The 17,267-nt window shown below is 43.1% G+C and overlaps 1 protein-coding gene across 2 annotated transcripts in view; it reads right to left on the bottom strand.

Moving 5' to 3' along the window:
* Nucleotides 1-17,267, bottom strand: part of LOC138295763 (uncharacterized) — a 460,809-nt gene that overhangs the window by 71,671 nt on the left and 371,871 nt on the right. For both annotated transcript variants that reach the window (XM_069234273.1, XM_069234274.1), the window contains exons 17-18: nucleotides 16,057-16,235; nucleotides 5,838-5,977 (exon numbers count right to left, since the gene is read on the bottom strand). In XM_069234273.1, the coding sequence (XP_069090374.1) occupies nucleotides 5,838-5,977; nucleotides 16,057-16,235 (319 nt within the window). The remainder of the gene's footprint in view (nucleotides 1-5,837; nucleotides 5,978-16,056; nucleotides 16,236-17,267) is intronic.

The following is a 17,267-nucleotide window of genomic DNA, read 5'->3' as shown; positions in this document are numbered from 1 at the left end:
ACAGGTAATGTTAATGTATGTGAACTATCCAAAGCCAGAAAACTGAGTGTGATGTTTAGAGCAAATCGTATAGGGACAACATGTAGAGATTTTAACTGTGTCTTTATAGTGTAATGGTTTTTATTTTCTTTCTATCGATCTATCTATCTATCTATCTAAAGTAGCATCACATTTACATTGTAATCCTTGATCGTAGCGACAGGGGAGGGAAGTAGGCCATGTTTTAGGGCTCAGCCAGTTGGTAGGCTCGCCCAATCGCCCAGTGACGCAATCAAGCTACTTTTCTTATTTTTTTATTTAGTACATGGTAACGGGCAAAGATGAAAGCATGGAAACACCATTTTTACATTTACCACTTGTCACAATATTTTAAACAAGAAAGAAGCAGTTAAAAGTGTATACAGATAGCAAATATTTACGTAATCCACCTTACAGAACACACTGATGACTTTAGACAATTTAGTATTGTTCGGTCTCGAATCTTGGCAACACTATTAATCTCTAGCAATAACCAGGCCTGGACATAAAAGTTAAACATCCATAATGTCTCGTAATGGAGAGACACACAATACACACGCATTGCCCTGCGTTTGTTTATATCAAGCAGGGTCTGCTATTGAGAGACCACTCAAGCTCGTATTTCATATAACCCATAATCACAGTATGACAAAAAGGAGACAGCAACCACACACAGTATTGCAATTAGACGTGTATTTCAAAACAACTTCATGTAGGTCCACTCTTAGTTTTCATGCAGAAATGTTTTCCAAGTGAGAAAATACATGACAATTATTTGAATCAACAGCCAGCTCTTTTGAGATCAGTCTATTTGGATATGGACGGTGAAGTGCGCATAGGTACAGCATCGGATTTGAGCGCAACTCCTAAAGATTAGCCCCATCACCCCAAAAAACAAACTGTTCCAAAGACATTTTTCTCAGTGTTAAAAATCAGCCTTCAAGTCTTTCTGAATGGGCAAGATGTCAAAAGGATGTACATTCCGGGTAATTGCAGAAATCTTAGCAGTACAAACTTTCACCAAAGCTGTCACATTCTGCCTGTCAATGCGTGGAAAAAGCATAAACTAATTCCCACAGAATTTCCTTTAGAAATCTGATTTTAATGTCTTGTGCAAAGTTAAGCGGATTGTGGAATGAAATACTAAAATAACATTTGTTTTGACTTCTTTTAAGTCAGAAATAGTGGTTTTAATTGCTATTTACTAAAGATAAAATCGTGTTTTTCTGAGAATTTATCTCTAACCTATCGGTTGCATAAAGGTATCTGTTATGGCTAGCAGTTGCTGTAGCCCTACAGGTTTGTTGTGATTAACATATAAGATAAGTGGAACTGGTATAGCACCTAAAGATGGGGGATGACATAGGCTATCAGCTACATAATTCACCAAGTCTGCCGTGTATAGTGAAAACAACAGGCGGCAGATCACAAACAGTCTTTCTTCCATCAAGTTAGTGTGCTAATTTTTATTCTTTGCTCCCAACAGGACTCACACCAAAGCGTCAGGATGGAGTCCCTTTTTGTGATTTACACTTCGGTGATGAAAGATTAGCTAGAGTAGAAAAAGAGACATTGAACAATCTAGAGAGGATCTTTGCCCATTAGTATGATAGTAAATAGTATATACTAGTAATGGGTACACATCGAGAATTTGGCCCTTTACATTTTACATTTCCTAATTCTTAAACCAATATCTTCTAGGGCCCATTTAAGTTCATCATTGAAACATCCACACTGTTATTTAATACCAAATTCTCATTAGGAATATAATTGTGTAGATGGAAAAATGCATGTCATCAGCCTTTGTTTACAAGAGGTGATTTCTTCATTTGACCTCTAAGCATTTACGCAGTGAACTATCTACCGGAATGATTACATATTATCTAGAGATTATGCCTTATGAACATCATTTCAGTTTAATGCTCCCAATTACTCATCTACACCTTTTGGAAGGATTTGTAAAATAACCTATATTCAAAAACAGATGTTTTTGTCACCCGATCCACTGAAAGCCCATCTTGTTATTATTACTCAAGCTTACATCAAGGATTAACAAATAATACGCCATGTCAATCTCAACTTTATGATTCCAACCAATGGTGTTTCGCTTATGAAACACTAGTTCCCCATGATGGAATGGCATGCTTCTAGTACATAGTTTATAAAATCAATTGAATCAAAAGTGCCATATGATCATTTGGAGTGGTCTTCAATATTTCAACATATATATTCCCATAATTGATAGGGCTCAAAGCCTCTCCTGACCTAAGCGGTAGATAAGCATATTCCTATTGAGGGCTACCCCATAGAATAGCTAAATTCATATTTAATGAACAGCCAATGGTCTTTAACAACTGCATTCAGTGTATTACAAAGCTGTAGAATTTCCACTTTCCACTTCACTTTGTAAAGGGCCCTCTCTTAATGTGTTGTGATGCAGAATACTGGTGCCCTCTATAGGCCCGTGCTCTATTCACTTGACTAGAATTGTCTTATTGTTGTGTTGACCCTGATGGAAGATGGTCAATTATGCCTTTCTAAAAACAAAACTATTGGTTTCTTTCAAAAGGTAAAACTTGTGATGTGTTATTCTTAATAACTTAAACTTTGTGACAAATCACATGGTATATGTAAATTACCTTTTAAATGATATGCACTTTTGCTATTCCAAATGCCCCCATGATTAGCTTACAGTTGTTTCAGGTTGGCTAAAACAATATCATAATGATCACAGTAGATTAGAAAATGGGCCATGGATAGGATGGGGACACATAGACTGGTGGTACCTCTCAACATAAAAAGTGCATTTGATGCAACTGTTTTCAGTATAGTGGATACATTTTTAACAAATCCATTCATGTTCTGTCGATCATTTTCGTAGAAAGGATTGGGACATTTTTGTGCTAGATGTACCATCTATACCTCAGATCGTTTGGCTAAGGAATTAAACTTCGGGCCTGCAACAGGTCCCATATTACTGCTGCCAGTGTCCTCTAGTCTCAACATGGGAAACTCCGCTTGTGAGAGGTAGCCATTTCATGAATTAAGTCTGATATGATAAGAGACAACATCTATAACTAAGAATTTATTTTCCTATAAACCATTGCACTCTTGTCACTGACCTCTTGAAAAATACAGCACATTTGCTGTCCCAGCTTTCAGAAACGATAGTCTGACCCCAAAAATCTATTATCCTATTGCATTTAGGACAGTTGCTGAGTTTTTTATTACATCCCTCTTTGTTATTAAAGAGATGTCAGACATTCATTATGTTTTAAAGTTTCCATCACATTAAAAATAATCTTTAGATCATATCAGTTGAGCCTTGGATGACCCATTCCATTTATACCAGATAACAGTTTGAGACTTTTGGATTTTCCCTACATTTCTAGAGGAACATACTAATTTTAAATTGGTCACACAAAATATATGGCAGAAGAGATTAAAACATGTGATCCCTTTTGTTAAGAATGTATTTTTATTTTTTGGGGAAAATGAGGTCTATGTGATGCCAATTCGATCTTCTCTGTTATTGTTTGGTGGCCACAGATTTCTCAGTTTGCATTGAGACAATTTGTGTTCAAATTAGACACAAAGAAATTTGGCAAACCAGAAACAGCTTTCATGTCTTCAATGATTAAAAAAGAAGGAATAGTAGATCTGCACCGATATATCCAAAGATTCTCTACTCCTGATGGTATAGGAAAGGAGATGAATTTGGGCAACAGGTACAAATTATGTATAGTTGCCATTGAGATAATTTATGTTCAAATAAGACAAACAAATCTGGCAAAACAGAAAGAGCCTTCGTATCTTCAATTAGCAAACGCAATGATTACAAAAGAAGGAATATTAAATTTGCACTGATAGGTCCAAACTTTCAGATACTCCAGACGGTATACGAAAGGACATGAATTTGGGAAACAAGAAAAAAATATGTTTTATATAGGTAAAGATAGAAAACACACTCAGCAAACAGAGATACATATACATATCATTTTCAAGCCCGAGACAACCTATGTTTGTGATTGAAAGTATTCTAGATAGTTATTTATTCCATTTTTTTTAGCATGTATTGGCTGGTATTTGAATTCCTGTATTATTCAGAAGTGGGAGCTATTTGTCAAGCTGCTACTGGGCCTTATATTTGTAGCTACAAGAAGTGGGTAGGACAACCAAAAATCCTATTGGAGAACATGACTTCCTGGGGGACTGTTTTATTGATATCCTTGTCTCCATCAACACCTCTGTCTATCTTTTTGATGTATTCCTTGTAATGCATCAGCTCGATCGATAGGTAGATGTGAATGGCAGACCTTCACTTTCTTTTCAGAAGGCAAAAGACAAACAATTTAAAGTAGCGTAGCAAATGGCCAATGTGTGCCTGGTGTCATCTTGTTCCCAATTTTTAATTTTCAATGAATAACAAATATTTATATTTGAATGTTCCCTAATTTTAATCATATAAATCATATAAAATACATGGACTCCTGCAATCTCCTTCTAAAAGCATGCCCCTAATTGTCTTCTTACACTTGGCTTGTGACCTCTCCCATCAACAGGAATTACACAGCTGCTCAACTATAATATGTTATTACAGTTGATTTGTTACAACATAATGCCTGCTGCCAGAGTTCGCAGCCAGGGTAAAAGGTAGGTCACAAAGTATGATTACAGCTGCAGTTTAAACAAGGAAAATTGATCTAGCTTTCCTTGTTCTAGTATTCTTTTCTAAATAGAAAAATTGATGAGCAGAATGCAACATTTATTCAGACGTGTTTTTCCACTCTATAGCTCGTTACATGAAAGATACAAACTTTACAAGTTTCTACACAATCTGAGCCACAGTATTTCACTCCAAATTATATTAGACTGATTCTAATCTTTTTTTGCAAAAAATTATTAACTGCTTCTTGGTATGTTTATTGTCACAGTACGCGGTCTGCTTTTATTCTGCTTGTCAGCAATGAACATGAAAGAGCAAGATGCCAATGATTTAAGACATTTGTGGGAAGATATGACCATGAATTATAAGGAATAAAGTACCCCTACAATGAACGTGATTTAGGGGTCGCCAGGGGTCACAGATGCGACCCCTGGCTTGCCCCTTGCAACCTTTTGGCACTGCTTTTGCGACCCCTGGCCTCAGAGGTGTAAAAACAGTGCCTGGAAGACAACTGCAGCTATTCATTATAGACATCGTTTGGGGCTCTATTTCCCTTGTTTTCTGACAATTTGTTATTACACTAATAGAGATAATAGTGCATTATGGTTTATTAGTGTAATGAAATGGCTTTTTGTTAGTATTTATTAGCTGGAATATGACCTTCCCTGTCACCTGAGGTAAGTAAAAAAATGTTTTTGTTTTTTTAAATGTAGGTTGTGTGCGTGCTAGCGGGTGGAAGAGCGTGAATGTGTAAACATGATTGTGCGAGTGGACAGGAAGGTCAAAGGGGATGTGATGTCACTTCCACTATCCCTGGCAGATTGGTGAATTGACGTCCATGCACCCTACCCTAAAGTGTAAGGATACTGCAAGTCACATAGAGATCTAAGAACGTATAAAGTAATTCGGTCTTTGACTTCGTTCCACTAACATGGAACTTTTAGGTGCTTGCAATAGCCTTTTAATGTACAGCTGACGGAACTTTATCCCATACATGAATAAAAAACTAATCAGCATAAGTGCAATGATACAAATCTGCTTTTGTAGTGAATTCTCCATTACTTGGCTCCAGCAAGCGTAATATAGAGAACTCTCTTTAAACATGCATTTAATATGGACACAGCAACAGAGAGCAGTAAAACCCAATGTATACCTCTGGAGCCATAGCTATGACTTCTTCATAAAGATGGCAAGCGTCAGTTAATGTTTCCGCTGTTCGAGACAGGGCCCGTGCTAGGCCAAGGCGATGCACATAGGAGACTCGGTTGACTTGCACTGGGCCAGTCACAGAAACTGCAAAAAAATAAATAAATACAATATAGAGTGACAATTTTTTGCCAGAATGCAAGTGCACTTGCAAATCTGAATATACTTAAATACTGTCAAATAATTGATTATGACTGAAATTCTGTAGATATAAAATAGTGTTACGGTAAAACAATATCATGGTTTATGACCTACTATACTGAGAAAGACTGAGGCAAGTGTGCATGTATTCTGAAATTATAAGTGGTCCATATTAGGCGTTTTATCATAAATGTACACTTTACATTTTTTTAAAGAGAATATACATCAGTTGCATTTTACAAAGTTTTTCTTTTATATCTTGACATCAAATTGTACTGCTTAACTAGATGTGTCATTGGAACGACCTCTGAACACAAAAAAAACTGCAAATCATAGACAAAGGATTTCACTGCCACTTGCCATGCATTATCCAGTGCACTTTATACTTCATGGGCCAGGACCAAGCTTCTAAGCCACATTGCTAACGCTATATATGTGAAAACTGTACCAGTGGCAGTGTTTTTAAAAAGTGGCAACTCCTCATTAGCATGGGAATAGGTTCATGAAAATGAAAGAATTACTGTGTTACTGTGAAAGCTTCCAAAATTCAGCAGAGGAACATTTTGAATGCCAACCAGCCCTGATGTCCAAACGTGGACCTGGGGTGCACATACATATATCCACTTCAATGGGAAACATACGATGTAACATACTATGGCCCTCATTATGACTTCGGCTGTCTTTCCTTAAGACCGCCGAAGCCACGAGTGCCAGGAGACCGCCAGTACCATAATATGGGTACTGCCGGATTTCCGCCACACCGTGGGTGGAAATCCAGCAGTATACATGCTGGCAGTCGGGGTGCCTGGGCAGTGCTACCACCTGCACCGCCCCACCAGAAGGACGCCGCCAGACGTATTAAGATCATTAATATGGCCTGGCGATGTTCTGCTGGCAGGGCGCTGCCAGCGGTAGCACGCCCCTTCCTGTTCCCTGCCGGATGACCCCCTCGCCAAACAAGGTAAGGGGGGCGTCCGACAGGGGAGGAGCTGCGAGGGTGGGGGGAGTTGTGTGTGAGTGTGTGGTGTCTGCGTGTGTGAATGCGTCTGTGAGTGTTGTGGTGTATGCGTGGTTGTATGTATGTGAGTGAATGCGTGTATGAATGTTGCAGTGAGTACGTGTCTGCATGTCAGTGTATGCGTGTGAGCCTGTTAGTGTGGATGCATGCTTGAATGCGTGTGAGTATGTGTGAGTGAATGTGTGTATGGATGTGTGTGAGTGAATGCGTGTATGGATGTGTGTGAGTGGATGCGTGTCTGGAAGTGGAGGTGAATGGGTGTATGTGTGGTGCGTGTGGGTGTGTGTGCATGTATGCAGGGAGGGGGGTGGGGGTGCTGTGACTGTAGGGAGGGTAGGTGGTGCTGTGACTGTATGGGAGGTGGGGGATCAGGTGAGTGCTGGGGGGGTGAAGCATCCTCTGGTGACAGGGAAGGAATTCCATGCAGTAGGCTGGCTCATTATGCCGCCAGTGGTCTTCTGTGGACCGCTGGGTCAGAGATGAACATCTCCGGCCCGGCCGTTCATACCGCCATGGCAGTATGAGTGGAGATGTGGCAGAATGGCAGTGGCCAACCCACCACACTCATAATGTAGCAGTAAACACCGCCAGCCTGTTGGCGGTGATGCCGCCACATTAACCCTGGGGGCCTATATTTGCACATGCACACCCTTTACCTCAGTCCCTGTGATGCTGATACACTGCATGTCCCTACAATGTTGAGAGCAGTTTGGTACTGCATCGACCTACAAGATGATGGTTACCCTCCTTCCAATGTAGGCAAGACCTGCAGTACACAGTTTATTGCCTACTATACCACAATGTGCTGTCTCTCAAGGCGCATGCGCAAAGTATGGTGAGCACAGTAAAATACATAGGACAGAGTCAAAATTCAGTACAAAAACTCAAGACAAAAGGTTAATTTTACAGATACATCTGAGGAGGTCACGTAGTTTCAAAATAGACGGGAGACACATACAGGTCAAAATAGGTTAATATTCTTTGGTTTGTATAACACATAGAAGTATAAAACACACATCACAAAAACTAGCAATCATATACGCTAAGCAGCTTTGACAGCCGACATCAGGGGCAGTTCACAATTTTACACCTGTTTAATGAATGATAGTGCCAGAAGCATGGAGTCAAGAGTTCATAGGCAGTAGTGCTACTCGTTTAGATTTTCTTTTTGAAAGTGTACTTTTTATAAGAGCTGGCAGATTTAAGAGGTTCTTTGTTCCAAAGAGAAAATGAATAGACGTCTGAGCAGCAACAGTTCATACTAATCCGGATCTGAAGTTCTATTTTAACAAGTTTGATATTGCACATGCATTAGTGTAGTCGAATTTAATTTAGGAAAAAATCCCTTTATTAATAAAAAAAATAGTTCTTATCCCTGCAACTCTTGATTACTGCTAGGAATTTTTCACAAGAGGTTTGCACTGGCCTAAGTATCATACCATACTGCTATCTTTGTTTTTTGTGTCTCCATGTGTAACAACAAGCATGTACCAAATAATCCAACTGTGCTCTGAGCAGGGCCAGACTGGGAACCCAAAGCAGTTCTGGAACATTTTGTCAGACCAGCCCCCATAGGGGGCAGAGCGAGCGAGGCTGACCCATACAATAGGGCCTGGGGGTTCTCCACCTCCCAAGAAAGTTTGGGAAAACATGGCAAACATGGTGTTAAGTTTTAAAGTATAGAAACGTATAACCTTACAGTGCAGCAGGATACAGCAATCTTCAGTGGGGCTCTTCAATGATTCCCTCACCATCACCATCTAAAAGTGCCTCTCATCTCTCCATAGCCCGTCCCTCATATGTATTTAATTTGTTTTACAGCACCTATCTTACCAGCGTAGGGTGCTGGAGCACTTTACATCACACTCACATACAGAGACAATGAGTGATACGTGTGTAAATCAGTATATAGAAAATGCTACATAAGACAAAGGTGGCTACAAGCTGTAGGACTTATGTCATCCACACTGGTAGATATTTTTTTTTAGAGAATGCTTAGTCTGAGAAAGTATAAATTCAGGATTCAGAACGCGACACTGTGGTTAAGGTTGGCTTTACTAATAACAATTTATTTCCACTCAAACAAACAAAATTAGAATAATTAAAGACTGGGAAAAATAACTTTTTAACCTGTACCATGCAGCTCTTTGATGGCAGTTCATAGCTCACTTCGTTAGACAATGATTGTAACTTATCAGGTGCCTCCAAGGAAAATGCTTGATGCCTGGTTGGGCCTTGTCACTGGGTGGTCTAAGTTTGAATCTATGCAGATGCTGCCCATAAATCCCTTTAGAGTTAGACTCTGGTGGCTCTTTTCATGGGACGTACTTCCTTTCAACTCTACAGCTACAATATCCCTTATCCTAGTCCCGTTCTTGTCACTAAAACTCTGCATCCTTAGCAAGTGGATATCAACATTCCACTCTTTAGTTGTACCTCATAGGGTTTCTTATAATTTATACAGGTGGTTATAAATACCTGTAATAGCGTACCCCACTTTTATGTTACCAGGAATTTCCGGAATCTCCTCTTCTCTACAGAGTTCTGGGTCTCCTCCTCTGACCACTGCATGATTGCACTTCATCATTTTGCAAGTGGTGGAGACACACGGGACCCCCATGTCTTGACTATTGTCCTTCTAGCTATCAATAACATGAGATCCGGAAACTTGTTTTTTGCTTTTCTTCTCTTAGGTCATTCAAACAGACCCAACATACAATATTCTGCCTAGCTCAAGTCCCTTTATCCGACTAGTATCTTCACAATGATAGTCACCTCCTCCCAATATTCCATGATTAATGGGCAGTCACACACCATGTGCCAAAAGTATGACTGTTTGCCCCCGCAATGGGGGTAAGTGAATCTTAATGTAGGGAATGTTATAGATTTTCTTTGGTGTCATGTATGCCTGTGTAAGAAGTTACAATGAATATACTTACTGGCATTTTGCGTTTTTTTGTGGCAGTATGTCAACATACAAATCCATTCTGAACCACAGAGCACTCCACACAGGCCCATCTCGCATGTATCCTTCACATCATCCAAGAAAATTCCCAAGATCCCTAGAAGAGCCCTATTTAACAAAGAGAACAACCAACTCCCATTATAGAAGTTCTATTAGTACATGTGTTTGAGGTTTGGTGACTCTAATTCCCCACAGGTTATGCAATACGTCTACCATCACCCAATGCACTAGGAATTGTACTTTAAGGGGACAATATTCCATCATCAGAGAGTCAAATGCCACCAAAGATCCTCCAGCAAACATTGCTGTGTAATAACCCTATTTTCTATGGAGCCCTATCAATGGGAGGTCTAGGGCATAGGGTTTGATTTACTGTATCCCAGAGAGGGCTCTTTGCAGACAGGGCAATGCGACCCACACTAATCAGGGGAGAGACTGTGGTATGGTTGACGTGCTAAGGAAGAGATGATTAAGCATGCATTCTTGGAGCTTGGCTTTCAGGATACTTTCTGTGTCTCAGCCAGCACCCTCCCCATTGAAGATGAGCAGCTAGATAGAACATCTCAAAATCATAGGTAATTTTAATTTGAACAAAGTCACCCTATGTCTACCCTTACATCACATGTAAGTCATCCAGAAGGACCTTTAAGTCACAAAAATTAACCTCAGTAGCAACACTGGAGTGTTGGGAAAATAATAGAGGATGCGTGGAAACATCACCATTTTGACCACTGCAATTCGTTTCACCACATTTAGTGGTAGTGCTTTCAAAAAGGTTACCTGGGTATGCAGCACTGCAATTGCTGTCCCCTGATTACTGTTCAGTACGCCAGCCTCTATGCAGAACATTATAATGACTAAATAACAAAAGGCATGAAGTTCCCATTTAATATCAGCATATTATAATCCAACACAGTTACAGTCCAGTCCTTACTTAGCATGGAAAAGACAAGATTTCCTTCAATTTAATTTTAATCCGGTAACAGACTCAAACTCACACAAAGAGGCCACATTTGGTGCCATACCAATCCTCACATCTCTGATGAATAGCAAAATATCAACATATCACCGCATGAAGTGATATTGAGTGGATTTCCTCACTTAATGGGATGTACCACAGACAGCGCTCCACCTTAACTAAGCTGCAAAAGGCTCCATTATTATGGCACATAAAAGTAGGGACAAGGGGCATCCCTGCCGTATTTGTCTTGCTCCCAGAGTCCGATATTATGTTGTCCACTTCAATGCTAGCCTTTGGTCGAGTATAAAACAGGGAGATTCTTCATGACCCTCCAAAGTCAGACTTCCTACAGGCCTGGAACAGAAACTACTAATACATCAAAGTCCTCCTCGATATAATGGGCCATAGAGGATTCGTCCGCCCTGGCGTTCAGAGAACCTGCCAGGTGTTGAACCACCAGGGATATGCTCTGCTGTTCCAGCCATGTCCACACCACCCTGCTTGTTGCAGTACCACATTGCGGTAGTGTTGTCCGTGAACACCTGCACTACCTTCCTTTTCACAACAGGAAGAAATGCTTTTAATGCTAGCCGGATCACCCGAAGCTCCAACAAGTTGATATGGAGCCCGGATTCTGCCGGAGACCAGCGACCTCTGATCTCCACCTCTCCCAGATGGCCGCCCCATCCCAGAAGTGACACATCTGTCACTACTGTGAGATCTGGTTGGGGAAGGAAGAGGAGTCTGCCTTTGACCTAATCGCAGTTCACTAACCACCACTGCAGATCCTTTGCAGTTCCCTCCGAGATCTGAAACACGTCTGTAAGATTTCCCTGATGCTGTGCCCACTGGAACTTCAGGTCCACCTGCAGAGCCCTCATATGCCACCTATCATGCTTGACCAATAGGATGCAGGAAGCCATGAGTCAAAATAGCCTCAGAGTCTGCCTCACCGAAATCCAGGATAGAGGCCGAAACATCGGAATCATAACCTGAATATCCTGGACTCGCTGTTCGGGAGGATAGGCCCGATATTGCACTGTGTCCACAACAGCTCCGATGAAAGTAAGCTTCTGAGAAGGAGCCAGGTGTGACCTTGGCACATTTATAGTGAACCCCAGAGAATGCAGGAGGTCCACCGTCGGCTGGAGATAGGTGATGAGAGCCAGGGGCGTCAGAGCCTTCAACAGCCAATCGTCTAGGTAGAGCAAGACTGAAATCCCTAACCTGCGCAGATGAGCTACCATCACAGCCATCACTTTGGTGAACACCCGAGGGGCAATGGTGAGACCGAAGGGGAGCACTGTAAAGTGAAAGTGCTCTTGGCCCACTTTGAACCGCAAGTAACGGCTGTGGGCGGGCAGGATGGGGATATGAAAATACGCATCCTGCAAGTTCAATGCAACCATCCAGTTTCCTTGGTCTAGGGCAGACAAGACCTGAGCAAGCGTGAACATCTTGAATTTCTCCTTCTTGAGGAAGAGATTGACATCCCTTAAATCCAGGATAGGGCGAAGGCCCTTATTCTTCTTGGGAATCAGAAAGCAGTGGGAATAACAACCACTGCCTACTTCTGACATCAAGGCTGTGTGGTGACCGACCGCTGGACAGACCCTCTGGGTCTGATGGTACCATGACCACGTCCTCTCCCGGGATGTTGTGAAGCCGGAGGATGGTGGCTAATTTGTGGCTGGCGTGGTACTGCGATCCTTCTGAAGCCTCGTAAGGGACGGAAGACAGACTGCTGTTGAGCTGGAGCTGAGAGGCCCAAGGATCTGGCCATTGTTCGAGAATCCTTGAACCTCTCAAGCCAGAGTCTGCTTTCTCACCAAAAAGGTGAGAGCCATCAAAGGGCATGTCCATCAAATTCGACTGGACATCCCCTGAAAAGCCAGTCGAAAGTAGCCAGGCGTGGTGACGTAGGGCCACTGTCGACGCAATCGCTCTACCCAGCGAGTCGGTCTTGTCTGATCCACACCTGATTGTAAACTTGGCTGCATCTCTCCCATCCTTGACAGCCTGGGTGAGAGTGTCCCGTATGCCCTCCGGGACCTGGGGCAGCACCTGTTCCACTGTATCCAATAAAGTATGGGAAAAACAGCTCAATAGGCAAGAGGTGTTTACTGACCTCAATGCCAGGCTGGAGAAAGAAAAAACTTCTTTCCAAGTTGGTCCAGCCTCTTGGATTCCCTATCCGGAGGGGCGGAAGGGAAGGCACCACGGGAAGTGGAGGCTTGGACCACCAAGCTCTCAGGGGGGTGGTTGTTGGGTAAGGAAACTAGGGTCGTTTGGAGCAGGTCTATGGCGGTGGCTGACTGTCCTATTCACAGGAGCCCCTGTGCTGGGTTCGGACCATGTTTCAAGAAGGACGTCCGTTAGGGCCTCATTGAATCGCAACATTGGCTCTGATGTCGTCACCCCCGGCTGAAGCACCTCTGTCAGGAGATTCGTCCTTACTGTCACCATGGGCAAGTCTAGGTCCAAGACCTACACACCACCATAGCATAAGAAGCTCCCTCCTCCATAGCCACGTTAGGAGGAGAGAGCATGCCAGTATCTGGAGACGTGTCCAGTCCACTGGCTTCCCCTAGATCCTCATACTAGTCCTGATCTTGCTCCAACTCACACTACAAAGGGTCCTCAAACCCCTCCCACTCCTCTCCTGTGCCTGGCTGTTCAAAATAAAGATCAGGCAATGCTCTGGGCCTAATCTGCGCCGTCGGAGTTGGCGTTGTAAGACGTTGCTCCGGACCAGGTTCATCTGGAATGAGGATGGGGCTACCACCAGTGGGCGCCGGTGGTGGACAAAGCATCGACGTCGGACCCGGCGTGTGCAGCCCACTCAAAAACAAGGCGCATTGCCTCGTAAAACTTTTATTTGAGCGTGGGTCGCTCCGGTCCACGGAAAAGGGGGAAGATGCAAAGTCGGCCCTGGCGATGGCTCTGCAGAACCATGCACGGAACATCAACGTCCCCTAGACGCCTCGTTGGTCGACGGGCATGGCAAAGCCAAGTCCGCTTGGACTTCTTCTTCTTCTTGTGCCTCTTACCTGAATGATCGGATGACCTCGAATGCGTGGAAGAGGACTTTTGGCTCCTCCTACTGTGGGACCGTGACCTCCTCGGAGTTGCGCGAACCTAAGACAACTGTTGGGCCGCTAGAAGTTTGAGGGATCTCTCCCTCAAGGCCTTCGGAGCCATGGCCTGACAGTCGGAACACAAAGTCGAGTTGTGATCCTTTTTCCAAACACCAGACACACACTCTTTGTGGATCAGTAACCAACATGGTGCGATGATATGCACCACACGGTTTGAATCCAGTCTTTCTAGAAGACATGTTCAAACAATCAAGCCAAAAAACCTCGACAACCGTCGAAGAAAAAGGGTAGCTCTTTCCGGATCTGCGCTTAACCGGCACAGAAGGAAAAGAACTGACGTACGTGCGCTGGGGTGGCCCCTATATAGAAGACCATGATGTCACAGACGGCTCCAACAATACCGACAACGCCACGCGGATCCGAACGATGCCACCCGACGGTGCACGCAGGGTACTGCTCAGCAGAAAAATTCTGGATTTGAAGGTGACGCCAGGGAAGGAATCTGCAGCTAGAAGTCTCTATCAGATTTAGGCATTAGTGGAAGCAGAATCCTATCCAGTAATTTCTTCAATATTTGGCTCTGTGGAGATTAATCCACCTGTCTATAATGTGTGATGGTCTAGCCATGACCGGGTCACAGGTGATTCTGGTTAAAGATTCCTTATCCTTGTGGATCATAACACCCAGGTACCTGAAAGAACCCACACACCATCAGATAAGGACCCCAATTCCGACCCACTGGTGCTACAGGTGCGTATTGTTGTCACAAAATAAATAACAATACATTTTTAAGTGTAATTTTAGTTTCCACTGATGCTTGACGAAGCCAAAATAAAATTCTTCCCTGTTGGTGAGAGGAACTGTAAAAACTAAGGAAGACCTCTGCAGTGTTTTGCTTCCCAAGTGGCAGTCTGTTAAGACAGAACATAGAAAGTATTTTTGGCTAAAACATTTCCAAATAAAAGAATTAAATGAAGCTGGGCAGTTTACCCCATAACGTCATTACGGACTTTAAGCTCTTCTTCAAGGCCCTTATCACCTATAAGAACTAAACATCAAGAAAATTAAACTCTAAATCCCAGAAGAAGGCTTCAGGGCTATAAACAAAGCTCTGGTCCTTTCACGCTTGACTAGTGGCAACATCTTTCTTGCTGGTATTCCTGACTCCATCCTAGCCCCACCGAAGAGCATCCACATGCCACAGCAAGGCTCTAAGGATAAGAAAGTTCATCCACATTGCACCAACAGTAAATGACTTACACTGACCCGCACTTCAAGACCACATAGTTCTCTGGACATACTGCACCACATACAAAGTGGTAACAACCAATGTCTATCTGACCGTATAATGAGCCACTGGAAACGTTCAATACAAAACAGAATCAACAGCACCACTAAAATGAGAAAATATATGACTTGGGTGTTTTTGATCTGCACTCCCAAAATCTGTAATACCACCCCTTTGCAAAGAAGCTTCAGGAGTGTCCCATCTAGGAGACAGAATGCCTAGCAGTTAACTCTTGGCCTTAGATCACTCCTGCACTATTGCCTCCCCAATGCTTAATTTGTTTTAAAACAAAATGCCAGGGCCCTCCTCAGGGAGCCACTGCAGCTTGCACCACCCTTTGCCCTGGTGAGTGCTACCACTGACAGTACTACCACAATTACTAACCTCACACTCCTACAAGTGTGACAATTAAGACTATTACAGACCCCAAACGCTATACGAATAGATTGGGTGGCATGTTTTTGTCATTTTTAATGTAAATATTGAATTAGTTACTTTTGTTGTGTTCATCTCTAAATGAGACAGCAACTTCACCGTGCGGCAGACTGTCATAAGTTCTGGTGTAGACAATTAAGTGATGGTGTGACGCACCGGAAATCACAAGCTCAAATTAAGCAGGGTGTCTCCCTATATATGCAGTCTCAGTCCAGAAAACATATCTGCATCATAAAACTCACATTTCTTGTCTGTTTTACCTGGAACAAGAGTAGGTTTTGTTTCAGGCTGTGCAGCAACAGACTTTTCTGCCGGGCCTGCTGCTGGTGGAACAGGTGCTAACTTCACCGGTTTTCCGGACGTATTATTTGCAAGTTTAGGTTTGGCGGACGCCGTCTCTGTGTTTTTACCAGCCGTAGAGCCACTGGCACCCCTTCCTCTGGGAGAATTGTAAGGGAATGTACAAATGAGTTAGTGATAAACTTTTACACTAAAAAAACAAACAACAAACATCAACACTTTAAACATGCTTGTAAAGGTTAGTGAGATAATCTAAAAAACTATGTCTAACACTCAACCTAAACACAACCTAAATCTAATTGTAAAGTAAAGCTGTGAACTGAATTTAGCCTTGAGGCTGGCCAACTACTAATCCTATAACTTAGGGTCTGATTTAGATCTTTGCGGTCCTACTGCTGTCCTGCCGTCGTGGTGGTTCCAAGTACTCCATCGGGCCAATGGAGTCCCACCCACCATATTTATATGTCAGCGATTGGGAATGAAACAATGGTGATGGCAGTTCCCAACTGCTGGCTACCAGTACTCCACCGCCATCAACTCGGCAGTTTACTATCAAGCAGATTTAGATGTCACCGATGTGCCGGTGGTCTGGCGGTGGTGGTTTGCTGACAGACGGGGGCACCGCAATGGGTGGATGTGCTGTTACGGGTGTGTTCCATGTAGGAATTGGAACAACCCATACCAAAACATACCCCCAATACCACCCCCAATAAAAAAACACTCCCCTGCGAGAAACTGCAGGTGTCCCAAGCCTATGAAAAGTGGGCATCTTACCTAAATGGCTATCCTGAATCAAACCCACTTTGAGTTTGACGATGGCAGGGGTCAATGTCCGTCACAGTCCTTTGCCAGCAGCCTCAGCAGGAGTCTTCGGGCATGTTCTTGTGTATAAGGTAAGTGGGCAGAGGGTGGGGTTTCACTCCCTTTTCTGCCCAATCCGCCAACTCTGGACTGGAGGTAATCCCACCACAATCGTGCTAGTGGGAAGGCAGATTGAAATTTGCTTGGCGGGAACAGTGGCTGCAGTCCCGCCACCAACCACTGTTTCCCATTACTCCATTGATACGGGATCCCAAGCCTTGTGGAGTTGGCAGGACTGTGGTGGTCTCTCGTCAACGGTTCAGCCTACACCTAAATAGGGCACGTGGACTGCCAAGCCAGTGGGCGAGAA

Source organism: Pleurodeles waltl, chromosome 5 (genome assembly GCF_031143425.1).
Source record: "Pleurodeles waltl isolate 20211129_DDA chromosome 5, aPleWal1.hap1.20221129, whole genome shotgun sequence".
In the NCBI taxonomy this organism is placed as follows: Eukaryota; Metazoa; Chordata; class Amphibia; order Caudata; family Salamandridae; genus Pleurodeles; species Pleurodeles waltl.
The sequence above is the reverse complement of the archived record's forward strand: the minus strand, read 5'-3'. Positions and strand labels throughout refer to the sequence as shown.